General features: G+C 37.3%; 13 protein-coding genes across 13 annotated transcripts; 8 read left to right on the top strand and 5 right to left on the bottom strand.

The window, feature by feature from the left end:
• Positions 1 to 78: 78 nt before the first annotated feature.
• Positions 79 to 874, bottom strand: RHIMIDRAFT_5850 (uncharacterized protein). The gene has a single exon (XM_023615436.1). It carries the CDS (start codon positions 729 to 731, stop codon positions 156 to 158), a length of 576 nt encoding a protein of 191 aa, XP_023471015.1. The 5' UTR covers positions 732 to 874; the 3' UTR covers positions 79 to 155.
• An 88-nt stretch (positions 875 to 962) lies between these two features.
• Positions 963 to 3,017, top strand: RHIMIDRAFT_232737 (cysteine proteinase; the record flags this gene model as incomplete). Its single annotated transcript, XM_023607803.1, has 7 exons — positions 963 to 1,044; positions 1,099 to 1,243; positions 1,303 to 1,463; positions 1,514 to 1,676; positions 1,720 to 2,153; positions 2,205 to 2,419; positions 2,475 to 3,017. The coding sequence occupies 7 exons, from the start codon at positions 963 to 965 to the stop codon at positions 3,015 to 3,017; spliced, it is 1,743 nt and encodes a 580-aa protein (XP_023471014.1).
• Positions 3,018 to 3,509: 492 nt separating this feature from the next.
• On the bottom strand, positions 3,510 to 4,025 carry RHIMIDRAFT_232736 (uncharacterized protein; the record flags this gene model as incomplete). Its single annotated transcript, XM_023607802.1, has 3 exons — positions 3,510 to 3,619; positions 3,749 to 3,821; positions 3,861 to 4,025. The coding sequence occupies 3 exons, from the start codon at positions 4,023 to 4,025 to the stop codon at positions 3,510 to 3,512; spliced, it is 348 nt and encodes a 115-aa protein (XP_023471013.1).
• A 1,164-nt stretch (positions 4,026 to 5,189) lies between these two features.
• Positions 5,190 to 6,446, bottom strand: RHIMIDRAFT_253632 (uncharacterized protein). The gene is made up of 3 exons (XM_023611034.1): positions 6,049 to 6,446; positions 5,536 to 5,999; positions 5,190 to 5,493 (listed from the first exon to the last, which is right to left on the bottom strand). Exons 1-3 carry the CDS (start codon positions 6,302 to 6,304, stop codon positions 5,263 to 5,265), a joined length of 951 nt encoding a protein of 316 aa, XP_023471012.1. The 5' UTR covers positions 6,305 to 6,446; the 3' UTR covers positions 5,190 to 5,262.
• Positions 6,447 to 6,746: 300 nt separating this feature from the next.
• On the top strand, positions 6,747 to 9,946 carry RHIMIDRAFT_243391 (uncharacterized protein; the record flags this gene model as incomplete). The annotated part of the gene is made up of 13 exons (XM_023609935.1): positions 6,747 to 6,786; positions 6,835 to 6,903; positions 6,954 to 7,075; positions 7,128 to 7,228; positions 7,280 to 7,742; positions 7,797 to 7,850; positions 7,899 to 8,297; positions 8,348 to 8,586; positions 8,641 to 9,133; positions 9,191 to 9,294; positions 9,359 to 9,498; positions 9,548 to 9,753; positions 9,815 to 9,946. 13 exons carry the CDS (start codon positions 6,747 to 6,749, stop codon positions 9,944 to 9,946), a joined length of 2,562 nt encoding a protein of 853 aa, XP_023471011.1.
• Positions 9,947 to 10,101: 155 nt separating this feature from the next.
• On the top strand, positions 10,102 to 11,468 carry RHIMIDRAFT_195681 (phosphoesterase-domain-containing protein; the record flags this gene model as incomplete). The annotated part of the gene is made up of 7 exons (XM_023606060.1): positions 10,102 to 10,254; positions 10,315 to 10,666; positions 10,733 to 10,784; positions 10,844 to 10,875; positions 10,926 to 11,032; positions 11,082 to 11,178; positions 11,248 to 11,468. The coding sequence occupies 7 exons, from the start codon at positions 10,102 to 10,104 to the stop codon at positions 11,466 to 11,468; spliced, it is 1,014 nt and encodes a 337-aa protein (XP_023471010.1).
• Positions 11,469 to 12,329: 861 nt separating this feature from the next.
• On the top strand, positions 12,330 to 13,978 carry RHIMIDRAFT_5764 (MFS general substrate transporter). The gene is made up of 2 exons (XM_023615429.1): positions 12,330 to 13,010; positions 13,067 to 13,978. Exons 1-2 carry the CDS (start codon positions 12,431 to 12,433, stop codon positions 13,867 to 13,869), a joined length of 1,383 nt encoding a protein of 460 aa, XP_023471009.1. The 5' UTR covers positions 12,330 to 12,430; the 3' UTR covers positions 13,870 to 13,978.
• Positions 13,979 to 14,404: 426 nt separating this feature from the next.
• On the top strand, positions 14,405 to 15,228 carry RHIMIDRAFT_5751 (putative 40S ribosomal protein S27). Its single transcript, XM_023615428.1, has 3 exons — positions 14,405 to 14,531; positions 14,905 to 15,013; positions 15,064 to 15,228. The coding sequence occupies exons 1-3, from the start codon at positions 14,526 to 14,528 to the stop codon at positions 15,201 to 15,203; spliced, it is 255 nt and encodes an 84-aa protein (XP_023471008.1). The 5' UTR covers positions 14,405 to 14,525; the 3' UTR covers positions 15,204 to 15,228.
• A 25-nt stretch (positions 15,229 to 15,253) lies between these two features.
• RHIMIDRAFT_232731 (uncharacterized protein) lies at positions 15,254 to 16,033 on the bottom strand (the record flags this gene model as incomplete). Its single annotated transcript, XM_023607801.1, has 4 exons — positions 15,254 to 15,523; positions 15,575 to 15,695; positions 15,743 to 15,802; positions 15,855 to 16,033. 4 exons carry the CDS (start codon positions 16,031 to 16,033, stop codon positions 15,254 to 15,256), a joined length of 630 nt encoding a protein of 209 aa, XP_023471007.1.
• Positions 16,034 to 16,901: 868 nt separating this feature from the next.
• On the bottom strand, positions 16,902 to 18,148 carry RHIMIDRAFT_284912 (alpha/beta-hydrolase; the record flags this gene model as incomplete). Its single annotated transcript, XM_023613221.1, has 8 exons — positions 16,902 to 16,961; positions 17,019 to 17,261; positions 17,314 to 17,469; positions 17,527 to 17,581; positions 17,635 to 17,708; positions 17,764 to 17,781; positions 17,830 to 17,970; positions 18,020 to 18,148. The coding sequence occupies 8 exons, from the start codon at positions 18,146 to 18,148 to the stop codon at positions 16,902 to 16,904; spliced, it is 876 nt and encodes a 291-aa protein (XP_023471006.1).
• A 514-nt stretch (positions 18,149 to 18,662) lies between these two features.
• On the top strand, positions 18,663 to 20,185 carry RHIMIDRAFT_310055 (uncharacterized protein). The gene is made up of 7 exons (XM_023614620.1): positions 18,663 to 18,783; positions 18,833 to 18,994; positions 19,051 to 19,067; positions 19,118 to 19,181; positions 19,235 to 19,398; positions 19,445 to 19,649; positions 19,699 to 20,185. Exons 1-7 carry the CDS (start codon positions 18,696 to 18,698, stop codon positions 20,109 to 20,111), a joined length of 1,113 nt encoding a protein of 370 aa, XP_023471005.1. The 5' UTR covers positions 18,663 to 18,695; the 3' UTR covers positions 20,112 to 20,185.
• Positions 20,186 to 20,350: 165 nt separating this feature from the next.
• RHIMIDRAFT_221527 (uncharacterized protein) lies at positions 20,351 to 23,527 on the top strand (the record flags this gene model as incomplete). Its single annotated transcript, XM_023607433.1, has 1 exon — positions 20,351 to 23,527. The coding sequence occupies one exon, from the start codon at positions 20,351 to 20,353 to the stop codon at positions 23,525 to 23,527; it is 3,177 nt and encodes a 1,058-aa protein (XP_023471004.1).
• Positions 23,528 to 23,796: 269 nt separating this feature from the next.
• On the top strand, positions 23,797 to 24,592 carry RHIMIDRAFT_196346 (phospholipid methyltransferase; the record flags this gene model as incomplete). Its single annotated transcript, XM_023606126.1, has 5 exons — positions 23,797 to 23,896; positions 23,949 to 24,054; positions 24,111 to 24,256; positions 24,305 to 24,491; positions 24,544 to 24,592. The coding sequence occupies 5 exons, from the start codon at positions 23,797 to 23,799 to the stop codon at positions 24,590 to 24,592; spliced, it is 588 nt and encodes a 195-aa protein (XP_023471003.1).
• Between the last annotated feature and the right edge of the window lie 677 nt (positions 24,593 to 25,269).

The following is a 25,269-nucleotide window of genomic DNA, read 5'->3' as shown; positions in this document are numbered from 1 at the left end:
ATATCAAATAGTACGTAGCCATAGTCACAGGATGAAATGTAACAGATATATAAATTTGATATTAGAAAGTATTTATATGGTTTATTATGTACACGTGTTTTTTAAAAATCTTAAAGGGCATATTATACACACACATTTATCAAAGGAAGGTATTATTATTTTTGTTTCTTTTTAGCTGAGGATGAGTCTGATCTTTTTCTTTTCCATTCAAGTACTGTTTGCTGGTGTTGATGAACAGGCTCACTATCCACTTGTCCCACACAAATCTTGAATCTACCTTTTTGTATACTGTAGTTACATGAAGGTACTGTCAGTGACTGGGTATCATTTGTGCATTTTTTATCACCGTCGTTACACTGCCAAAAGTCGGAATCCCAAATGCTTTTATTGGGTGAACTTTTGGAAGAGAAGGCGGTAATGGATGTCATCTGGGTCAAGTCATGATCTATGTCTTGTTCTTGTTCTTTAATCTTGATGCCTGCCATTTGAGCAAACTCTTTAGCGGTTAAATCTTCACATTTAATCATAGATTCATTGTTGTTATTATTATTATCCATATGTCTAAGCACTTTTTCTGTAGCTGCTGCTACTGTTGTAGGTGAAGAATATCTTCGACCAGATGAATAGTTGAATTTGTTCGTAAATAATGATACTAACCCTTTCTTCCATTTATTACTGTGATTAAAAGAAGAATGTCGTGGTGGGTTGTAAGTGACGGCAACCAAGGTCATAAGGATTCATACAATAACAGAAAAAAAAAGACGAGAAATGGTTTATAAGAGAATTATACAAGTGTTTTGTGTGTATATGAAAGAAAAAACAAGAAAAAGAAAAAAAAAATGCCTCAATTGTGATATGAACCCGACCATTCCCGGGGCTTATAAAAAAAATCTCACGTCGTACGGCCAAAATGATGACGGAAATTCAATTCAAAAGAAAAAGGAAAGGTGTTTCTCTTCATAATGGCAATAAAGAATGTAGACAAAGTAACCCTAGACAATAAGCAGGAACACAGTCATATCCATCAATATAGTATATTTGATAGTAAAAAAAAAAGTAAACTATTTACTTGACTACATAAAACTAACTTCAATTTAGCTGATGACGTTTTACCAAGTGTATTGCCCATATATAAAGAACTAGAGCAAGTAGATTTTTATGTTCATCATTGGGAAATAAAAGAATGGAGTAACCTAGACCAGCGTACTCATGGCCCAGTATTCGAAGTGGCTGGTTACAAATGGTATAAACATATACATATATATATGTGTATAAACAATAGTTAATAGTTCAAAAATATAGGCGTACTTTACTCTTCCCCAAAGGCAACGGGCAACATGAAATGGCGTCCATCTATCTCGAAGTTGTTCAGAATCAAGATCAAAAAAAGGATTGGGCCGTTTGTGGTCAATTTGCCATAGTGATATCAGATCCTTCCAATCCAAAGCATTTCTTTAGTAACCGTAATGTTGACGTCGTTGTCATTTAAACAATAATTCACACCCATTTATAGATGCTCACCATCGATTCTGTGATGAAGAAGTCGATTGGGGATTTACACGATACTATCCTTTAAAGACATTAAACTCGTTTTTAAAGAATGATCAAGTGACCATCTCCATCTTTTTAAGAATTGTCAAAGATGAAACAGGTGTTTTGTGGCATAACTTGATCAAGTAAGATAGAACCTACGGATGACCTCATACTCATCATCAATAGTTATGATTCCCGTAAAGAAACAGGCTATGTAGGCATCAGAAATCAAGGAGCAACGTGCTACATGAACTCTTTAATACAATCACTTTATTTTACAAACATATTCAGAAAGGCAGTATACAAGATTCCCACCGAGAAAGAAGATCCAAACAATAGTGTTGTTTTGGCACTTCAACGATGCTTTTATAACCTCCAATTTGCAGATGAATCCGTTGGTACAACAGAACTCACCAAGTCCTTTGGTTGGGATTCATCTGATGCGTTTATGCAACACGACGTTCAAGAGTTTAGTAGAGTCTTACAGGACAATCTCGAATTGAAAATGAAAGGAACATTAGTAGATGGTGCAGTGACAAACATATTCATGGGGAAGATGAAGAGCTTTATCAAGTGTATCCATGTTGACTATGAATCATCACGAGTAGAAGACTTTTATGGTAACAGGACACTCTACATGTATAAAAATATCTTGCTCATGATTTTGTAAGATATCCAACTTGATGTGAAGGGATGCAAGAATGTAGATGAATCATTTAAAAAATATGTAGCATTAGAAACACTGGATGGTGAAAACAAATATATGGCAGAGGGGCATGGACTACAAGACGCATGTAAAGGTGTATCTTTTGAAAAGTTTCCACCTGTACTACATTTACAGCTGAAACGATTTGAGTATGATATGCAAAGAGATACCATGGTGAAGGTAAAGATAGAATGTGTTATTCGAGATAAAAGAAAGCTTATATCGGGAGTTATAGATCAACGATCGCTATGTATTTCCAGATACCATGGATTTACGTGAGTACTGCTCAGCGCCCAGTAATGATCCAGATGAACACATTTACGTATTACATGGTGTTCTTGTTCATAGTGGTGATATTGATGGAGGGCATTACTTTGCACTGTTAAAACCTCAAAAGGACAGCAAATGGTTCCGTTTTGATGATGATCGAGTGACACCAGTGACATTAAGGGAAGTATTTGAGGATAATTATGGTGACGATGACCATGATGATGAAATACGATGCACAAGTGCAAAAGCATTAAAAAAGTTCACAAATGCTTACATGCTTGTCTATTTTCAAAAGAATAAACTTGATGAAATATTAGCGCCTATCGAAGAAGACGAAATACCAAAACATTTGAATAAATCAATCAAGGACAATGCAAGAGCTCTAAAAGATGATGTTATCAACACACTCTTACAACAGCAAAGAAATCCAAAGAAGGACATTCGTCTAAAGAAGACAGGTAGTCAACCTAATAATACTACAAGCGATAAAAAGTGTAATATAATGTAAATTTTTTTTATATGTACTATAATAAAGTTGCTGTTTAGAAAACATCACTTGAGGGTTCCCAGTTCAGCATGCATCATGTGGTGATGCTTATAAGCCCAATGACCTCGTGTTTCTGAAAATGGAGTTGAGAAGGTCATCGGACAAGGTTTACTTCATCTTGTAAAATGATTAGCGGGACTGTTTTCAGCGATGTGTGAGAGTGTTATTTTGAGCCACATCGGATAGCATACGAAGATTAATTGAAAGCTGTGGGTATGGGTGTGCATATCTTCCACCCTATTCCCCTGAACTCAGTCCAATCGAATAATTTTGGTCAGTTATAAAAAGTAAATTGGACAGGAAGTACAATGGAACTCTTTGTGTTTCTTTTATTTAAAAGAATAAAGATAAAAATATTAAAAATGATAGTTACATTCATTGTATGGATTTATGTTTGATAAGTTTATGTTACTGAGCTTTTGTTGTTGACGTGTAGACACTACTTATTGACTTCTATTTACTGTAGAATACGACACTTCCAGTCCCAATTGCTGAAACAGAAGATAACCTTTGTGTTCCTTCTTCTTGTTGATGGGGGTTTTTGAAGTCTTCTTCATACAATCCTGTAAAATAGCTATGTCAGTTGCTCGATTACTCTATGTGGCTTGTTTACAGATGCATTTTTTGCCTAGGATTTTCCTGATTTTTTAGTACGAGCGTGACATTTGAATCAAAATGAGCGACAGTATTACCTCCGGCGTTTATGAAGAATACCTTCAGTTTACAAAGAGTCTCTTCCTTGGTAAAATACCATGTCTTTAGTATCTTGCGCATGAAAGTTAGCACTCCAAACGAACCTCATACATGATCATACCAAAAGCGACCTAAATCTTTGCGGCCATAATGGCCTGACGTCTCTAACAAGCATGCTTCAATTCCCTCTATCTCAATCAGGCCGCCGATTTTGTAATCCTTATTCGAGGCGTCCAAGAGTATCTCAACGGGATGAAATCTGACTGTAGCTCTCATTTTGGCAGCCAAGGCGATTATTGATCAGATTATTTGATGGTTGAACATCACTTTGCTTTCTTCGATTGCTGGTCCCGTTGTTTATATAATGACATCTACACATCAAGAGCAAAAACTTAACTTTAAGTTAATAATATAAACATAAAACTTATACTAGTTGAAAGTAGTCATAAACATACTTTGCTGCTAAATCGGATTTCTCAATCAACTCCCAAAGTTATTCATTCAGAAGGACTTTCAAAATTTACCTAAGCAGGCTTTGAAAGATGTAACTGGTTAAAGCATTATGCAACAAGAAAGGTGATTTGATGACCTGCTTCATATTATTGCCAAAATGCTGGTACAGGTCTTCATCTTGGCTTGCACTTGTTTGTATATCCACATTCAATATGTGGTGTTTTTTAAGATTACATTTTAGATATGTGAGTAATAGAAATATAATAATAAGCATTGTCTCATAGCTTACCAGCACTTGTGGCAATCACAGTCTTGAAGATACTCTTTCTAGCTGTTCGAAAAATCATCTTCGCCATTGATTTTCCAGCATCGATCTTCGTCTATAGCTGAAATCTTTCTTATAATAATACGAGAGATTAGATGAAAAATCAATCTAAGATGAAGCGCCTTTCTTTTTTTTACTAGATTCAACTTGAATTGAAAAGCAATGTAAACAAGTTGGCAACGGTTCAAATGGTAGGATTACACTTACCGCTTTTTGTACAGTAACACTACCAATACTATAGTTTGCGTTATTGTATATTGTCAAGCTTCCTCTGCTTATTGACGGAGACAGATATTCACCTTGATCATTTCTTTGACCATGTTATGCCCTGTTTACTTCTTTAAGTGACTGTAGTTTATGATTGCTATGAAGGAAACGCGAAAGAAATGGTCAAGAAGAGAATTAAATGCCAACTTTTTCAAAATGCATGCTTCATCTGAGCCTATTCATTACTCTGAAAGCAATCTCAACGTGCTGTCAGCCATTGTGCTCTTAGACAGTAACTTAAATCGCGATAAATAATTATAATAATTTTATTATTGCCAAATTGGAAGACAAAAATGAAATGATAAAGGCTCTATCGTGTTACGCTCTATTTTCAGGCAATATAAAAAGTCAATCCAAAGTACTAGGAAGTTAGTACTTTCATTTGACATAGTTTTGCTATCAAGACGTGCATTGCAAAAGAAAAAAAGAGGATATTATATTTATTCAATTGAGTGCAACTGTGCATATTTAATATAAACTATATTCTACACTTTCCTTCATAATTTCTTTTGCTTTATCAGACTCTACTTCCATGTCTTGTTGAATAAGCCTCACACCGCATTCTGGTACCAGTACCTGCTGAATATATTCGATGGGTTTTAATGGCCAGCATTTCTGTTTAGTTAATTCTTTATCGAGGAATAGCTGACAAAGAGTTTCCATCATCTTTTCCGCTCCTTTCATACCATAATAACCAGGCTATGACATATTAGATATTGTGTCTCTTTCTCTTTTTTGTACCAGTGTTGCTTCAAATTGGTTCATCATCTCAGTCGTGTCTCTTGCTTTGTTTGCTCCAACTTGTTCAATGACTCTTTTTGCTTCTAAAGCAAAGCTGCTCTCTGCTTTACCATCAATTATAACCAACAAGTCATCTTTGAATGCTACTATTCTTGACGCCAGCTTATCAAAGTCAATAGTTTCTGGATATCCCTTTTCTCTCGCACGTGGTTTTAACTCTAATTCTCTTTTATGTGTTTTACAAATCATCTTTTTATCCTCTTCTAATAATCCATCACCATGCATCATGAATGGTTCTATAAACACTCTTCCTTCTGCCTTTTCTTGATATATTCTTTCCTCGTACATCTTTCTTTGATCCTGTTCATAAGCAACTTTCTTGTCTTTTACTTTCTTGACAGCTTTTTCCAATTCCTCAGGATAAGGTGGTATCAACGTTTCATAACAAAATGGACATTTAAATACTAAATAATCCTGTTAACAAGGCGTACATTATCTATTGACTATATAAACCATCTTTTTGTTCGTTTGGTGTTTTCATAGCGTTGTTGATGTCATTGATGATGTCACTTGTTGACTCTTGATCAGTTTTTGTTTTTCTTTTTGGCATCGTCAATCGTTTATTTCGTGAATGACTCACTCTACTAACAGATGTAGCAGTAGAAGAGGTCCTATTAGACGGCCCAATACCAAATATGTCTGAGAACTTTGATAAATCGACGTCTGCTGCTACTCTCTTTTTATGTACTCGGCCTTCTGCTGGTTTCATTAAAGAAAAGAAAAAAGAAAAAATAAGGAGTATTCATTGACGCGTAATTTCTATATATGAAAAAAACGATTGAACACTGGGTAATACATTTAACGAATTATAACCGTATTTTCAAGAGAAAGAAGGACGAAGAGAGCATAAGAGAGACTATCACAGTAAGCATAGGATGCAATGAAATGAACACAAGGACACCTTTTCAATTAGAAAAAAAAAAAAGCAAATAATACGTTCTTTTCTTAATTTGAGTCACTATTAGCTTGTATATTGATCAAGGCAAGCTTAATAACAAAAAACCATGACTAAAGAAGGATCAAAAGAAGGAAGGGGGGTTTTGTTTGTTTGGTAGAGAATGACTGTGTGACTTTGAAAACAAGCGTTTTCATCGAATGCAAACCGCGCTTGATTTTATTGCGTTTTTTTTTTTTTGGTTGTTGTTCACAAAATGAGTTACGAAAACAGAGGCTACAGATCACGTCAAGAAGGTATAGTTTATATATCCATGCTCTTACATGTATTCACTTTTATAATAGGTGGTCGTTATAGACAGAGTGGAGGAGGAGGAGGAGGAGGAGGAGGAGGAGGTGCTTATCGCCGTAGAGGTAAAATGTCAGAATTTTTTTTTAAATTAGCATATTGACGTGTTTATTAGATGAAAGAAAAAGTTATAGCAACCGTCGACCTTATGATCGACCACCTGAGTCACGAAGAAGTGACGATTTGGAAGATATTGAGATCAAACTCAAGGGTTTGATCATAAAGATTGGTGACAAGGTATTTACATTACATTACAAGATTTACTAAAACTCACAAAAAAACATATTAGTTTACACCCGAATTGCAAGTTAATTTAACCAAAATGAGGAATATTCTAGACAGTGATTATTCAAAGTATCCAGAAACTGTTGAAAACACATTGACAGCTTGGTAAAATATAGAAACACAAATAAATGATTTGTTACTAAACCTTACATATAGTGTGTGCGAACTTCCTGCCAAAGCACCTGTTTATGGTACTTTGATTGGCTTATTAAATGTATCCAGACACGACATTGTCGCTAAATTGATGATCAACTTTAATAAGGCTTTGGCAGAGGCTGTCGAGAAATTAGATTGGTTCAGATTGAAGCAACTCTTGAGATTTTATGGTGAACTTGTCAATTCTAATACAGTTTCGCCAACAACATATGCTAATCTTCTTTTGGACTTGTTATCTGCTTTGGATCAGCCTAACCAGCTTCGCAGACGATTGGACAGCGTTGTGTATATCATACTTTCCACTCTTCCTTGGTGTGCTCGAGAACTCAGTGAACGTGGAGCTTCTGAATTCGAGCAGATTTTGAAAAAGATTGAGATTTATATGCAACGTAGAGGGGACACAAAGGTACCGGGATTACTCAAACAATATGATGATAAACGTTTTGATGCGCTCAAGGAGGATGTAAGGATAAAGATACAAGACATACTTGATGTTTAACCTTTTCTTTATGTACAGCCTTTAGCACATATCTGGTCTCTTACTCAAGAACTTCAAACAAAATCATGGAGAGTGAGTATATCTTGTAACCTTAGACATTTATTCTAATCTATTCTCCAGGTCCCACTCATCCCTAAACCTCATCGTTGGTTTGACAGTGAATTCAGTTCTGCCCTTCAGCATGATATACCTAGACTTTATCTGGCTCATCACAAGGACTCTGTTCAATATATTACACCTGCACCTAGTCTAAAGCTCTTTGCCGATGATGCAGGAAACACATTACCTGTTCTTCCTGATCACGAAGGCCTTGAATACTTTATCCTTCAAGAGCTTATTTCAGACATTTTACACTTGTATGAAGTAAACCGTAAAGATTGTGCGAAATACTTGTTGAACCTTCCACATAACTGCGAGCCTAGATTCTTTAAGCCCGCATCGTCGGGTGATGACGATTCAATGGATGAAGACGATGAAGAAGAGTCCTCTGGCTGGGTTTTGTCTGATCTTTTAGCCGAGGTAAAAGAAATACAAATACTTATGGTTCTCCTTTTAATAAATTTATATAGAGCGTATTTGCACATCTCCTTCGGCTTCCATCTTCTAATCTCCGTGAAGTGTTCTACTCTTGTGTGGTTACTGAACTTTGCAGAGCTGACGTATCGACATTCCCCATGTCTTTGGGTCGAGCTGTCAAGACTCTTTTTGACCGTTTGTCATCTTTGGATGCTGAATGTATTCACCGTTTCTACTGTTGGTTTTCTCATCACTTGAGTAACTTTGGCTTTCAATGGGACTGGAAAGCATGGTAAGAAATGCCTATGAAACGACTTGTATCAAACACTTACTTTCATGTCATCAGGGAACATGCACTCACAATGGAGCCATTAGCCCCTCAAGCATGCTTTATAAGAGAACTATTGGAAAAAGAAATTCGACTAAGCTACTATGAACGTGTCAAATCAATGCTTCCAGAAAACTATCATGTCATGATTCCAGCCACTGCCCCTGTACCCAGCTTTAAATATGAAAGTGCAGAGGATCCATTGCATGCTAAATCCAAAGAAGTTATTGATAGTATTCGTACCAAAAAGAGCGTTGAAGAGCTAAGAGATCTTCTTTCTCGATATAAAGAAGAGTTTGCATCAACAGATGTCTCATCAGAAGTAGAGCAACAATCAATTATCCGAGAATTGTTCACCCAATGTCTCTTACTTGTTGGATCCAAGAGTTTCTCTCATGTATTGAATGTGGTCGAACGATACTTGGAAGTACTTCGATTTTTGAATGCAACTCCTGAAGGACGTCTTCATACTGTACAAATTGTTTCTAGTTTTTGGAAAGATAACACACAGGTAAAATAACCATAAAAGACAAATTATTCCATTTTTGTTAATAAATTCAATACATAGTTCTTAGGTATCCTTGTGGATAAATTGTTGAACTACCGAGTTATTGATCCTGCCTCTGTTATCACTTGGATATTTGAATCAGATCAATTTAAGCAAGTTGGAAGGTAAGCAATGAAACCAAGATTGAACTGTATATTCACTGCTCAATATATATATATATATATATAGAGCTTATGTTTGGGAAGTGTTGAAGAATACATTAAGTAAGGTCAATTCCCGTGTTGCACAGGTGAAATCTAAGCTAGATAACCTCCAATCAATTCATGAGGTCAATAAAGCAAAGAGATCTGAATCAGAAACAACTGAAAGTAAGAACAATAAGCTGTAGTGTAACATGATATAAATATCTTTAATTAGTGACTGAAGCCGAAGAGCAGCAAGAGTTGGATTCGATTCGTATTGTCGAAAACTCACTCGCGACAGTGACAAGAGAAAGAAAAGAAGTGTTTTTACTTGTCTGCCAAAAGTTTACACAGATGCTCAAGGCAATTGAACAGGACTCGAGCTCGAATCAATGGACGATCTGGTGGGCTTTTGGATGGTACAAGGAGATTCTTCGTGTGGTAAGTCCCTTATTTAGTCTAGTTGATGGTGTAATGTAGGTCATTTATCTTTATTATATAGAATTATAAAGAATGTAAAGGATTCATTACAACCCTTGAGACATTAGTGTTTACACCAGATTTGGATAAGCGTATTCTGGATGTATTTAATGAAGTTAAGCAGCTGGCAGAGCAAGATGATCTTTTGATATAATGACCACTTAAACGGATAATTAGACTTACAAATAAATATGCTTCCTTGTGACACGATTTATCTTATGCTTATCTGTGTTCTCTGCAGTAAAATGATATTTAAAGAGAGAGGCAAAACGGGAGGGTATTTTTCGATTTCTTTATTCAACAGACAGTATGCGTATTCCTCTTATCTATCCTTTTACCCTTGTAGTCATTGCTAGCCTTACCAATGCTTCTGGATATCACAAGGCCGGGCATCACAAGCACCATGGTCAACCAAAGGGGAAGGTCTTTGATCACTTTCTTCAAATATGGTTTGAAAATGAAGTAGGTCTTGTATTTTCGCAAAAGTCCCACAAAAAATAATGATTTATTCCTGTTAACAAGGATTTCGATACTGTCACAAAAGTGCCTGGATTTAGAGACCTTTTGAAAGAAGGTATCCTTTTGGACAATTATAACGCCATCACTCATCCATCGCAACCAAATTACGTTGCTGCTGCTGGTGGTTCTACCTTTGGCATCACAGATGATGAATACTACAATATCTCGGTCAATACCTCGAGCATTTTTGATTTACTGGAAGCTAAAGGCTTGACTTGGAAAATGTATCAGGAAAATATTCCTTCTGCTGGTTGCACTTTCTATAGGTCTGGAACCTATGTTCGTAAGCATAATCCTGCTGCTAGTTTTGATTCTATAGGATTGAACAAAACTCAATTGGAAAACATTGTTGGAGGTAAGAACAAGACATAGTGGTCAAGACTCCATTTCTTCTCCCCCTTTTTGCTTAATCTAATTATAGGCGATCAATTTCAAAAGGACATTGAAGCCGAGACGCTTCCTAACTGGATGTTGTAAGTAAAAGCCGTGATATTGCATGCATTTATCCCTTTTCTAACTGTTTGAAACGTAGCTACACTCCCGATATGAATAGCGATGGTCACGGTAAAGAACGTATGATTCTTTTTAAGCAGGCGTCTCATTATTTTAAAAAGATACCAATGCTACTTATGCTGGCAACTGGTTAGCCAACTTTTACAAGACAACGTTAAACAATACAAAGCTTCTTGACAGAGCCGTGATCTTGATTACTTTTGATGAGGTTCGCTGTTCTTTTATGTCTATAAAAAATGAAACTAAAAATGTTCTAGACCAAGACATACACTATCAGGAACAGAGTCTGGTCTCTCTTGATGGGTGCTATTCCTAAGCAACTGAAGGGTACAAAGGATAGTAATTTTTATACTCGTAAGCTGACATATAGATATATATAATCTAGATCTTTAGTATTATTAACATTGTCGCACTTTTTTGTAGACTATTCTACACTAAGCACGGTTGAACATAATTGGGGCTTGGGTAACTTGGGTCGTCAGGACACGAATAAGACGGTTTCCAATGTTTTCGAGTTTGCCGCAAAGGCACTTGACTATAAAAATGTGATTATTCCCGAAAACGAGATTCCCTGGATGAACAACTCAATACCAGGTCCATTAACAGGCAAATCTTGGAATGAAACACATGGCGCTTCTTTATAGCCAAATAAAAGTATAATATTATATCTTGTGTACTTGGCTATGACAAGAGATGCTGTTATTTTTAAATTGCGTGGATTTACCAGAATAATGCGAAAAAGCCGTTATTTTTAAAAAGAAAGTGACAGCTCCCCCTCTAAAGCAGTTATGGGTTGTCCAACCAAAAGTCGTCAAGAAAGGGGGATCATAAAATACATTTGGGTTAAATCTCATAAGAATCTCCCCTAGAAACATGCTCGCTTTTAAATCTAGTGTATATGCCCTGAGTCATGATTACAGCAAAAAGATTTATAAGCATGCCATTCTCAGATATACAAGCTTTTTATCAATTCGAGTTGCAATCATGCTCTTTCCCTTTTATGTGAAGCAACAATGCAACAAAGGATGCATGTTTTTCCCAAGAGTGTCAACTTGAAGGTACCAACTACATTACTAATAGACACTGAAGCAAAATCTCTTGTTAAAATCTGCATTTAAAAAGTGAAACGACCTGATCGTCTGGTTACTGAAAACACCCATGCGGATCCAAGAGATTCTTGGTTTCTGTAGATGAGATTGCGCAAGCTGACGAAAATGATTCACTACCCAATTGGATTCCCTTTTTACACGATTTTGTAACCAGAATACCGGGAATACACAGAAAGACTCCATTGTGTCATTTCGGCAGCTTGTTTTCTACAGTTTGAGAGCTTTTTTTTTTTTTTATCTTGACAAGATCTTGATTCTAGACAAGCATCACGCTCTGCTTCTCAGTTCAAACTGTGATGCGATCAGCTGTGGAAAACAAATGTATGAATATAAACAAAAGAAGACATTAGACACTGTGGGAAATTTGTCATCTCCGTGGAATACGGACTTAGTGCTGTTGTGCATCTCCTTCGGAGCTATAAAAAGTTCTTTATATTGTTTTGATCTGATTTCCCTCCCTCTCTCTCTTTCCCTACTCTTTTTATCTGCTCTTTTCCATGACTGACACGGTACAACCACCCGATCAAATATCAGCAAAAAAGACATTGCACCAGAGATTAATTGATTCACCAATTGTAGCGTGTGTTTGTGGTAGCGCTATTTTATGGATTTCATTTGGTATACGACAAACCTTTGGAGTCTATCTAATTCCTGTCACTCATGAAACCGGATGGAGCCGTTCGACATTTTCGATTGCTGCTGCCTTACTTCAGCTCCTCTGGGGCTTCGGTCAGCCATTCATTGTATACCTTGCAGAAAGAAAGATAGGATTTGGTAAGACGATATTCTTTGCATCCATTTTTTATGCTGTCGGCTGCTTCATACTTTATGCCTCCAGTCAGTCTCCTGGTCTATTTATTTTCGGTATGGGTGTAGTTATTGGCATAAGTGTTGGAGGAAATTCCTTCCCGATTGTTCTGGCCTCCATAGGTCGAAGGTTTCCTCAAAATTCAAAGTATCAAAGCATCGCCTTTGGTATCGTTTCAAGTTTTGGCAGTTTTGGTCAATGTCTCTTTTTGCCAATTGCGAGAGGCATGATCGATACCATAGGATGGAGATTATCTCTTGTTATTAGTGGTATGTTTGATTTTTTTCTCGATTTGGATATCTATCTAATTGTACTTCCGAGATAGGTGTCATCATTGCTGCGCTTTCACCTTTAGCCTATTTCTTACAATCAGTTCCGCCCAAACCTGCCGAAAGAGCGTCTAAAGAAGATATAGAAGAGACATCCACCACAAGTACAGTGAGTGAGAAAGAGACGGCAGAAAAAAAAGTAAATGACAAAGAAGAGAAACAGCCGGTGGTGGATATTTCGGCTCCTAATATAAAGACAGCATTGAAACAGGCATTTACTTCGCCTATTTACATATTCATCACCCTGGGCTTCTCCGTATGTGGATTTCACATTGCGTTTATTGCCACTCATTTCCCTGCCTACTTACAAGATCGTGGCATTGACTCTTCACTGGCAGCTTGGACTATTTCTATCATTGGCCTAGGATCAACATTTGGTACCATACTCGCAGGCTATCTCTGCACTGTCGTTCAACCACGCTTTGTGTTGATGAGCATCTATTTGCTAAGAGCAGTGCTGATTGTCATCCTCTTATTTCTTCCTACCACCGTTGCCTCCACTGTCGTCTTTTCCGTTCTGTTTGGCCCACTTTCGCTCTCGACTGTGCCACCAACGACCAAGTTCATTGGTGATTCATTCGGGCATAAATATTTGGGTACATTGACATCCATTAGCTTTATCGGACACCAGATTGGTTCCTTCTTGGGTGCATACGTTTCTGGTGTTATCTATGATCGTACTCATGACTACAGTCGTATGTGGTACGGAAGCTTCGCAGTGGCCATTCTTGCTGTTGGAGCTAACTTCTTGGCCGGATTTGCGCCTATTGTAAATAGAAAACCTGTTGTTACTAAATAAATGAATATTTTATGCTTGAGGCATAAATAATATTAAATAAAACGTCTGCTTTTTGTTTGTGATGTTTCGAGCAGTGTAACGATGGCATTGAAGTTAGAAAAAGATAAAGAATACCCATGTTAATAGTGGCGCAGTAGTAACAGCTACGTTGTTTGATTTACCCTTTAAGAGTAAACTCAATTCATTTTTGTTGCCATTATTCTAAAAAGATACTTGTATGAGATATATTGCTATTATATGGATAATTTTTGGTATTCTTTCATATGAAACTCATGGATTCTACACAAGAATAAAGAGTTGCAATGCATATTCAAACATGGTGACAACAATATGCAAAAAAGCCAAACGATGCTTATCATTCAAAACGCTTGTCATACATGCAGTCTATCCGGAAAAAAGAACCATGGTCTCGATACTCTTTTTATTCGTGTTTTTCATATCACTGCACCAAATGACAAGATGGCGTAGTCGAAATGCCAAAAAAAGGTTTAGAGAATAAGTTGTTCCTTGATCTAATTGGAAACAATGCAAGAATTTCGAAGAACGTCGGAATTTGAATACTAGTGTTGTGACTTGTATATAAAAGTGAATATCAATCCACTCATGGTTTGTCAAGAGGTGAATCTTTCCTTTTTACAAGCACTCGACACAGGAATATGACTGTAAGTTTGGATAAAGCCAAAAGGAAAGAGTTGCCATGTGCATGGATGAAGGATGTATAGAAAAGATGGATGAAAAAAAATGAGTTGAGATGGATGGATGGATTATGTAGAACTGAAATGATGGAAAAGAAATTTATATAGAATGAATACAAAAAACAGAGAATGAGAATAAATGCTGCGCAACATGCATAATTACAATTCTCCATTTTCACACACACCCACACGCACACACATTTCACGTACATATTTATACACTGTTGTTACAACACATGAGTAAAGGGTTATATATAAATATATACAGATCAACATAATCATGCACATGGCGATTTTCTTTCCATTAGTTACTCATTCTGAAACTAACACTTTTGTATAGTTGGCCGTCGATCTTCTTAACCCTTCTGTTGAACACGAAAAGCGTTCTCACAAGCTCAAGAGACTTGTTCAGTCTCCCAACTCCTACTTTATGGATGTCAAGTGTCCTGGTATGTGAAGCAATGTATATAAAAGTCAATCTCGCTAACAACAATTACAGGTTGCTTGAACATTAGCACCGTCTTCAGCCATGCTCAAACTGTTGTCTTATGTTCATCTTGCGGTACTGTTTTATGCCAACCCACTGGTGGTCGTGCCCGTTTGACTGAAGGTTGTTCTTTCCGCAGAAAGGCCAACTAAAGAAAAAGAAAATAAAGGACGAATAAATGCAACCATTATTTCAATTTTTATTATTGTGTAAAGTCATAGTAAAACATGAGAGCATCTACTAGTTTGTCAGGACTATTCTTCAATCTTCCAGCATTTGGAATACGGCCCACTTGCTGGAAACCGAGCTTTTTCCAGATGGCTATGGAACCTGGGTTGTTTTCAAATACAAGATTGAACAAGGATGCCTTGTAGCCTATAGCAGGAACAAGTGTTTTGAATGCTTCACCCATAGCCACTCCTGCACCCACTCCACGGTAATGATCCATGACAAAGAATCCTCCGTTACAAATCTAACATGATGAGTGTTTATGTGGGAAATAAACTAGCCGCAGCACACTTACGTGGGAACATCGACCAGGATAATTAGGCTTGATGTAAAACATACCAATGACCTTGTCAGTCCAATCATAGTCTACTTGAGGTTCAATTATGCCGTCTTTGGACATGACAAAGGCATCGTACCTATTTGGTGTTACTATCTTGATTTAATTGACAGGCTATTTGTTTACCCCAAGAAATAATCTCTAAACTCCTGCACATTCAGCGTATTTTCCTGGGGATAAGTCGAACTGAGCAGAGAGTGTAAGTTTGGTCCGACGTTATCAAAAAGTAAAAGTTTACCCGTCCTCAATCTCTTTATTGAATCTTGAATGAAGATAATCGACCAAAGGTTTATTATTTGGATCTACTTGCTGGATATAACCTTCAATTCCATTACGCAGTATCTTCTTTATAGGCAAAATAGCACTCAAATCAGATGTTCCTTGAGGTTTGGGAATACGACCGTAAGCACTTGACATGGTTAAGGAAAATAGAAAGAAAGAAAAGTCAAGAGGCTTTATGAGTCAGAATAAAAGGAACCAGTGAAGCATATGTCTCCGCTTTAAAGGGAAACAACAGTAAATGTTTTCCCATTGCATGGTGGCATTCCCGTATCGATATTGGTTCATTTATCTTAGTAGAGAGTATGCGCCATTGGTACCAAACCCCTTTGTGTCTGATCAGACGCGTTACGTTAACACAGGCCTCCCTTTCTACAAGATCTGTCTTTGATCCCTAAGGGAGATTATATTTTTCTTACTGCCAAGCGATGCCGCTGTGGTTGTATCTTTCGAGTTCTATACCGAGTCATTCATAGTACTCCCTGTTGGACGAAGTAATGGTCCTATTTTTCTTTTGAACCGTTGCTGTAATGCTTGATTCCGCCTTCTTTCATGGTAAACTCCTATACAAAGCGCTTCTTATACCGTGATTCTTTCATTCTATATGATCATCGTCGCAGTCTCCATTTAAAACTGTCCTAATGAATCTCTGGATCATGTATCCCCAGGAAACAGCATGACCCAGCCTATTTTAGTTCAGTGGACGTTGTTCAGTCTGTTTTTTTTTCCCCGTCTCTCATTGGCTGTTTATTTGATAGACTGATTGCTTTCTCTCTCATCTTTCTACTCTTTACCCAAACACAATTTTAATTGAGTTTCTGTGCCTTTTATAAAGAAAATTTATTGTATGCTGTATATATAAAACTTGTCTTTTTTTTTTTTTCTGATAAAAAAAAAAAGAAAAGGGATATGTAATTTGTTGAAGTGTGCGAGTGTGTGTGTGTGTGTTTGTGATGCCAAGATGATGTATGATATAAATGAAAAAATAAAGAATAAAAAAAAAGAGTTAATCGAGATTCCAAACGTTATCGCGTACAAATTCAGCAATAGCCTCAAAGAAACCGCTCTAATAAAATAATAATTCAGCAAGAGTAATACTATGTATATCTCAAATGAAACTTACCTGCATGCAGGTATCATTATGAGTACCATTTTCAAAAGCTCTCCACACTTTAACACCACTTGTCTGACAGATGTTGTATAGTTTTGCCATATGTCCTGGAGGAACAAGTTCGTCCTTTTGACTGGATAAAAACAAAATGGGTACGTGGTGAACATATTTAATCGTCTTGTATGATCTCCATGTTTGATGTACTAAATAGACCAAATGTCTTAACGCAGGGAATATGTGAGGCACCAGTAAAGGCTAGTGAACCGGAATTAGATATGCAATATGTAAGCTGGTTTTGTATACTTACCACACTTAGAAATGTATTCTCGATAATGAGCGCATCAAATTGTTCTTCATTTCTAGATACCAGACTAATTGCGACTGATCCACCCAATGATTGTCCATATGCAATCAATTTTGTATGTTTTAATATTGGATGCTGTTTGATGTATTCCAGTACAGTCTAATACATACATGTATAAGCACATCACTTCCCCTCCCTTTACCTTTTTGTTCTTACCTGTGCATCAATCTTTAATCCCTTCTCGGTTGGTTTTCCTTCACTTAAACCATACCTAATGATTACATAATATTAAAAAGATTATATTACCGATAAAGTGACATTTACCCTCTATAAGATAGCATGACTACGTTGTATCCTAGCTTTTTATAAAATACTTGAGCAATTGGCAATCGATGACCCTATTATTTATCATTAATATATATATTTGAATGAATAAAAGTCATTCTTATGTACCATATTTCCAGTATGAGCCTATTATAAAAGTTGAGTAAATTGTCATAAATACAAAGATAAACTTACATGAAAACAGACAACAGTAGGTGACTGTAAAGCAACTTCTTCACCTCTCTGTATCATAACATACGCTCTAATTCTATAACCATCCTCTGTCATTAATATGACTTCTTTATCTGGTAAACCATATTGAGATGGTTTCGCCACCTAATAAACATATAAGTATATACATAATTATATAATTTTCCCCCCTTACAATTGTCCTTGAACCACTTGGAAAGCCTGAAGCATATAATAATTCACATTGATATGTATATAATAATAGGGATAATGCTACTGTTACTGCAACTGCAAAGTAGAATAGATAAAGTAAATAAATGAGCATTCGTTCCCCCTTTTACAAAGAAATAAGAAGAGAGAAAAAGAATAAGGATAAAAAAAAAAAAAAAAAAGTTAAAAAATAACCCCATCAATCACGTGTTATCCCCACTCAAACCTTGTAATTGTTCTCTTTTGGGTGAGAAAAATTATATTTTATTTTACACCCCACCTACTTTTTTTTTTTTTTCTTTTAAAAATGTCTAATAAACCATTAAATGATATCCTACATCGATCATCCACTATTCCTGTTCAGCCTTCTTTTCATTCATTAGATATTCAAATACCTGAACCGCCTCAGACAGAAGCAGGTCGATGGACATTTCACTCTCAAAAAGAATTTCCTCCTCCACCTAAATTCGAAAAAAGATTAAAAAGATACCCTTCTGGTGCTGAAACTGGATGCTGTAAGGTCATATTATGATGTTTGTATGTTTATTAAAATATTCATAGCTATACCAATCGATCTTTCTCATCTCATTAAATAATAATCATTAAAATAAAATTCAAATGGCGATTTTCTCTCTCTCTCTTTTTTTTCGTACACACATAAAATGGAACATGTGTTGAGTTGGGATGAAAATAAAGTCATCAAGTGGATAACTGCTATTGGTTATTCTTCATTTCAAAGACAATTCAAAGGTTAAAGAAAATACTAAAACTAAAACAAAACTGACTGATTCAAAAACAGAACAAGGAATAACAGGAGACGTACTTGTTCATCTTGATCATGAGTCATTAAGGGATTTATCAGTGTCAACAGTGGGCCAAAGAATGGACCTATTGAAAAATATCTATCAACTAAAGATACAATATAAAGTACCAATTAATGAATGGGACTATATTCCACCTAGTAAGGTTATTTTGTATTTATTAATATAAATGCTTATATAATTTTCATCTTATTAGGTGTACTTTATGAAACAGTAGGTTTCTCATCAAACAAAGGTTACTTATAATTAACACATCATATCAGGATTGGTTAGGTCAGAATGGAATGGCAGACTACAGAAAGATTGAATCAGCCTTTCAAGAAAGAGGTAACTATCTAATACATATTAATACTGCTATATCTCAAGTCTTTGGTAAATAGATGCTCGCATTAAAAAGTTAATAGAAGATATTGGAAGAATGTCAAATGATATCAATACATTAAAAGAAGAAATCAGTCAACTAAAACAATCCAAGAAGGATACCAATACAACAACAAGCAAGCTGACTTCTTCTTCTAAGGGGCATAAGACTAAAGATGAAGAGGTAGACTATCAGTGTGATTCGATATGGTCATTAACATATACAATAGAAGAAATTAATTAATGATGGTGGCGCTATTAAGGTCTATGGTGATAAGATGGAACAAGAAATAGAATCATCCAAGAATGTACGTCTGTTATTAGATGATCCTGCTTCAAAGGTGATCTGTTCTGCATTAAAGAAATACAATATTGCAAGTGATTGGCAACAGTACGCCCTTTGGATAAAATATGGACCTCCTGATAACATCCAAGGTATGGTTTTTTGGGAAATAGGGAGAGCCACAACTCATCCTTTCAGTAGAAAGAGCCCTCGCTTATGATGAGAAACCCTTAAGAATATCTCAAAAATTAAAAGACGCTAAACAAAATCCGATGTTTGTTTTGAAAAGTGTCAAAGACAATAAGCCATTTACCCCGCCTTCAAGCTATACAAATCCAAGAATAGCTCCTCCAGCACCTCAACAACAACAACAGCATCATCATCATCATCAACAAGATATAAAGTCAGGAAGAGTAGGTTATGAAGTTGTAGTACCTGTCATGTCATCTTCTATTTCTTCTCCTACCATTGCTACACAACATAGCAACAATAGTACATCAAGTCTATCAACCAAAAAGAATAAGCTAGTAACAACACCGACTATAGAATATCATAACGAATTAGGTCTAGACAACGCTATCGTCAACGCTATTTTTACAATCAATAATTCCTAGAATAAATTTATTTTTGCATAAGAAAACCACGCTGAGATTAGATAATTGATTTCCAGCCAAAAAAGTGTCTTGCCACTTTCCCTTTGACATTAACCTTATTTGCTAATTTCTTTTTCTTTTTTCTTTTCTTTTCTTTTTTCTCTCTTTTCTTTTCTTTATTCATTCAAATGTCTTTTAATCTAGATACAAGTACAGCTGCAGGTGCTGCTCGCTCAGCTGATCGTAGTAAACGTCGCTCTATGGCTGAACTTAAAAAAGTGCGACGTGTTCGCATTGGTGAGAAAGAAGCTGAAGAAGCCAAGCAGCTGTTAGGTAAATTACTTGCATCTACCGATGCGTCAGAGAGAAAGGAATTGGCTGAGAGATGCGCTGGTTTTGCAAATCATTATGGTGTCCGTGCGCTCAAGGGGGCTCATCTCTTTCCCGCTATCTCTACTGAACTGTTTGCCAAAAAGGTGCGTGCTCCTCAAGCTTTGGGCGCTATACAGTTGGCACAAGAGCTGACTACGACTTCTAATGCTCTCCTCTGTGGTCAACTTGAACCCCACTTGATTACCTTACTTCATCCGTTGTTAGACCTTCAAGCCGCAAAAGATAAGGCCATGGCTGAATCATCCGCTCAGCTGGCTCACACGATTGCAAAGTCATTTAATCCCATAGCAACCCGTGAGATTGTGACGTACTGCCTTGACGGTCTAGATAATTCCAAAAAATGGCAAACCAAGATGCTGGCACTTGAACTTATCGAAATCCTCGCTCAAATCAATCCGGTCCAAGTCTTGGCTTGTTTGCCAATCATTATCCCTGTTGTTTCTGATTGTATGTGGGATACAAAGCCTGAGGTCAAGAAAGCGGCTACCAAGTGTATGACAACCACAACCGCTCTTTTGGATAACAAGGATATTGAACGCTTTATTCCCGCTGTGATCGAGTGTATCAATCATCCTGAAAAAGTACCTGACACTATCCATCAATTGGGTGCCACAACCTTTGTTCAGGAAGTCGACGCGGGTACTCTCTCTCTGATGGTTCCTTTGCTAGCCCGTGGTTTGCGTGAACGGCAAACGCCTATCAAGCGAAAGTCTGCCTTGATTATTGACAACATGTGTAAACTCGTGGACGATCCTGAAGTAGCTGCTCCCTTCCTGCCTGTGCTTTTGCCTGCTCTCGAACATGTGCATGACGTCGTAGCAGATCCTGAGTGTCGTGGTGTTGTTCAGAAGGCTGTCGAGACCCTGAAACGAGTTGGAGGTGGTAGTCCAGAGTCTGTTATGACCAACGATCAAAAACGTGAAAAGGTAGAGACGACTCTCGACCGGTTGATGCCCACTAAGCTCGAAGGCTTCTTTTCTCCCGTTCGCAAGTATATCATCAGACTTGCTCTTGCGCTCGTCTTGGCTAAAAATTTTGACCGTAACGCCTGGATCTCGTCTGTCTCGCCTCATGCTGCTACTTGGTTGCTTGCTACAGGTCGTGAACACGAAGATGAGGAAACAGAAGCCTCGGCTGAAAAACTGGCCTTGGCCGCTTTGTCCTCTTGCGAAGAAGCGATTGCGCACAAGGATGTGGATCAAGACGAGGAAGATGAAGGTGAAGAGCTCTGCAACTGTGAATTCTCGCTTGCTTATGGTGCCAAGATCTTGCTCAACCGTACTCACCTGCGTCTCATGCGAGGCCGTCGCTATGGTCTCTGTGGCGCTAATGGCTGTGGCAAGTCTACGTTGATGCGTGCAATTGCAAATGAACAAGTCGAAGGATTCCCTCCTCGTTCAGTTCTCAAGACGGTTTATGTAGAACACGATATTGATGGTTCTCAAGCAGATACAGGTCTTGTCGAATTCATCATTTCTTCTGAAGGTGTCGAGTGTCAAGATAAGGCTGAAGTCGCGCGTATTCTCAAGAATTATGGTTTTACAGAAGAAATGGTCCATCATCAAGCCATCGGCTCTCTCTCTGGTGGTTGGAAGATGAAGCTCGCTCTGGCTCGTGCCATGTTAATGAATGCTGATATCCTTTTGCTGGATGAACCTACAAATCACTTGGACGTGGTAAATGTTGCATGGCTTGAAAACTACCTTCTTGGATTGAAGACGGTAACCTCCATCATTGTCTCTCATGACTCTGGTTTCTTGGACCATGTCTGTACCGATATTATTCATTATGAAGGTAATTACAAATTGAAGCGGTATAAAGGTAATCTCTCCGAGTTTGTCAAACGTGTGCCTCGTGCTGCCGCCTACTACTCTTTGGATGCTGCCAAGACTGTTTTCCGCTTCCCTGAACCTGGTTATCTGGAAGGCATCAAGACCAAGGAACGTGCAATCTTAAAGATGAAGAATGTCGACTTTCAGTATCCTGGCTCATCCAAGAAGCAGTTGGTTGATATCTCCATGCAGTGTTCTCTTGCCTCGCGTGTAGCCGTGATTGGTCCTAATGGTGCTGGAAAGTCTACCTTGATCAAGCTATTGACAGGTGAGCTCGAGGCCCAAACGGGTACGGTATGGAAGCATCCCAATTTACGTATTGCCTACGTTGCTCAACATGCCTTCCATCACATCGAACAACACTTGGATAAGACGCCAAACGAATACATTCAGTGGCGTTATGCTACTGGCGAAGACCGTGAAGAGCTCGACAAGAATGAACGTATGAACTTGGAAGAGACCAAAAAGGCTTTAGAACAGGTGTTTGTCATTGATGGTGAGAAACGTGTGGTTGAAGATATTGTGGGTCGTCGTAAGCTCAAGCAGTCCTACGAATACGAAGTCTCCTGGGTCGGTCGATCTTCTGTCGATAACACCTGGATTTCTCGTTCTAGACTTGAAGAAATGGGCTTTGGTAAGAAGATTGCTGAAGTCGATGCTGCTGAAGCTGCCAAGATGGGCATTGCACGTCCCTTGACAGCCAAGGAAATTGAAAAGCACCTTACTGAAGTTGGATTAGAACCTGAATTCGCTTCTCACTCTCACATCCGTGGCCTCTCTGGTGGTCAAAAGGTCAAACTTGTTATTGGTGCTGCCATGTGGAATAGACCTCACATGCTGGTTCTTGATGAGCCTACTAACTACTTGGATCGTGAATCTCTTGGTGCACTTGCTACTGCTATTCGTGAATATGGTGGTGGTGTTGTCATTGTCACTCACAACCGTGAATTTTCCGAAGCATTATGCAATGAAGTATGGAAAGTGGAAAATGGGTACTTGACTCCTTCTGGCCATAACTGGGTCTCTGGTAATGGTACGACTGTCGTCAAGGAAGAAGAAGAGGAAGATATGGTGGATGCTCAAGGAAATACGATCAAGGCAGTTCAAAAGAAGAAGAAGTTGACCTCCAAGGAACTTCGAAAAAAGAAGAAGGAGCGTATGGAACGCCGTAAGCGTGGTGAAGAAGTCTTTTCATCAGATGAAGATATATAAATTCAAGATGGCTTTTTTTTTTGTAATAAACTGTTTGCTTGATCTTCATTTATTTTTATTTTTACTGGTAGTTTTATTTAACTAAAGACGATAGAATGACCCCATCTAAATAGACAAGATCTCATCGAAAAGAAAGCAAGGGACATTTAGTTGTACAAGACATCATCCTGCAAACGTGGCACATTTGTAGCCAAATATTTTTTTTTGGATATCTTTTTATTTAGAGACCCGAGATTTATTTTTCTTTCTCTTTTTCTTGTATTTATAAAATGTATAACGACTGGATCGATTTTTCACAACCTTCACTGTATTTTGCACTTGCACACATATTATTCAACCCTATCTTTTGGAATACGGTTGCAAGAGCTGGTAATTTATGAATTTATAAATAAAGGGAGTATGGACTAATCATGATCAATAGAATACAATAGTAAAATATTAACAAAGTTAGCGGGGGGTAACGCATACAGAGGCTGTTATGGATTAGCAGTAACCATCTTTACATTGGGTATTACCCGTGATTATCTGTATGTTGCTCTTGAATTAATGTTATTTTTTGTTTACTGATAATAATCTTTCTTAGATATCACCAAGCACTCTCCTTTCAACCTACTCATTCATTCTTTGACAATCAAATTGTACAACTGAGTGCTATTTTATTATTCTTAACTGGAAACACACTTGTACTTTCATCTATGTGGGCATTGGGTGTCACTGGTACTTATTTAGGTAATGTGTGTGTGTATATTGTGAGCATATATCCTCATTTCATGTTAGGTGATTATTTTGGTATCTTGATGAAGGAACGTGTCACTGGCTTCCCTTTCAACATTTGTGATAACCCCATGTACATTGGCTCAACCTGCACTTTCTTGGCTACTGCTTTATGGTACAAGAGTCCTGCTGGCATCCTTTTGACAGCCATTGTTTATATTGTGTATAAAATTGCCTTGACATTTGAAGAGTAAGTTTTTTTTACATGTTGTTTATAAAATGTACTCACCATTAATTTTTAGGCCTTTTACAGCTATGATATACGCTAATAAGGACAGCAAGAAGAACTAATTGTGTATTATATCTAAATAAAAACAAATGAATCTCTTGTATGTATTTCATGGCACACATTTATACTTGACGTCTCTGAATATATTCCCATTATACTTCACCAAAGGACTGTGATTTTCGTTTTTTGTAAGGACCAAAGATGAATATATTGGACAACATGGCTCTATCCTTTGGATCAAAAGCTTGCCTAATACAACAAAGCCAAAGAAGAACATTAGAGAATGAAAGCGTGGCTAAAACTTAGAATTTAAATATAAAAGTGATTGTGGTATTTTTAAACATTATATTTTATTAAATTGACATTATTAGCAAACAGAAAATATCATTAAACATTTATTGGTTTTCTGGAATACACTTTACACCAAAGCCAGTAAAGTTTTCAAAGCCTTTTCGCACAGGCAAACAATCTTCTTGACCATCACTTGACTTGACTACATGAATATGAGAATTGGTATTACTGAGTTCCTTAAGAGCATCCTCGGCAGCTTTGTCCCTATAAACTGTAGAGTGTACATCACTATGGGGGTTAGGATTATTGATGTCGGTTTTGGAGCCGGTATTGTAAGACGAAGAGTTGTCCTTGTTGACGTCAGTATCTGCCGTCTTGCTGCTTGAAACATTATTCTGGTTATCATAACTAGTATTTGGTGGCAAGGATGGTTTTGTGTCATCAACAG

This window comes from Rhizopus microsporus, assembly GCF_002708625.1.
Source record: "Rhizopus microsporus ATCC 52813 unplaced genomic scaffold scaffold_1, whole genome shotgun sequence".
NCBI classification, from domain to species: domain Eukaryota; kingdom Fungi; phylum Mucoromycota; class Mucoromycetes; order Mucorales; family Rhizopodaceae; genus Rhizopus; species Rhizopus microsporus.
This window is presented reverse-complemented; position numbering and strand designations above follow the sequence as displayed.

Bases quoted from the DNA above. Each gene is read 5' to 3' on its own strand.
- RHIMIDRAFT_5764 (XM_023615429.1), top strand. From the start codon at position 12,431: ATGACTGACACGGTACAACCACCCGATCAAATATCAGCAAAAAAGACA. The intron at 13,011-13,066 runs GTATGTTTGATT...CTTCCGAGATAG, and splicing joins ATTATCTCTTGTTATTAGTG to GTGTCATCATTGCTGCGCTT.
- RHIMIDRAFT_253632 (XM_023611034.1), bottom strand. From the start codon at position 6,304: ATGAAACCAGCAGAAGGCCGAGTACATAAAAAGAGAGTAGCAGCAGAC. The intron at 6,000-6,048 runs GTTTATATAGTC...AGGATTATTTAG, and splicing joins ACCAAACGAACAAAAAGATG to TATTTAAATGTCCATTTTGT. The intron at 5,494-5,535 runs GTACAAAAAAGA...AATATGTCATAG, and splicing joins ACCAATTTGAAGCAACACTG to CCTGGTTATTATGGTATGAA.
- RHIMIDRAFT_310055 (XM_023614620.1), top strand. From the start codon at position 18,696: ATGGAACATGTGTTGAGTTGGGATGAAAATAAAGTCATCAAGTGGATA. The intron at 19,182-19,234 runs GTAACTATCTAA...TTTGGTAAATAG, and splicing joins ATCAGCCTTTCAAGAAAGAG to ATGCTCGCATTAAAAAGTTA. The intron at 19,399-19,444 runs GTAGACTATCAG...CATATACAATAG, and splicing joins ATAAGACTAAAGATGAAGAG to AAGAAATTAATTAATGATGG.
- RHIMIDRAFT_5850 (XM_023615436.1), bottom strand. From the start codon at position 731: ATGACCTTGGTTGCCGTCACTTACAACCCACCACGACATTCTTCTTTT.
- RHIMIDRAFT_5751 (XM_023615428.1), top strand. The intron at 15,014-15,063 runs GTATGTGAAGCA...CAACAATTACAG, and splicing joins TATGGATGTCAAGTGTCCTG to GTTGCTTGAACATTAGCACC.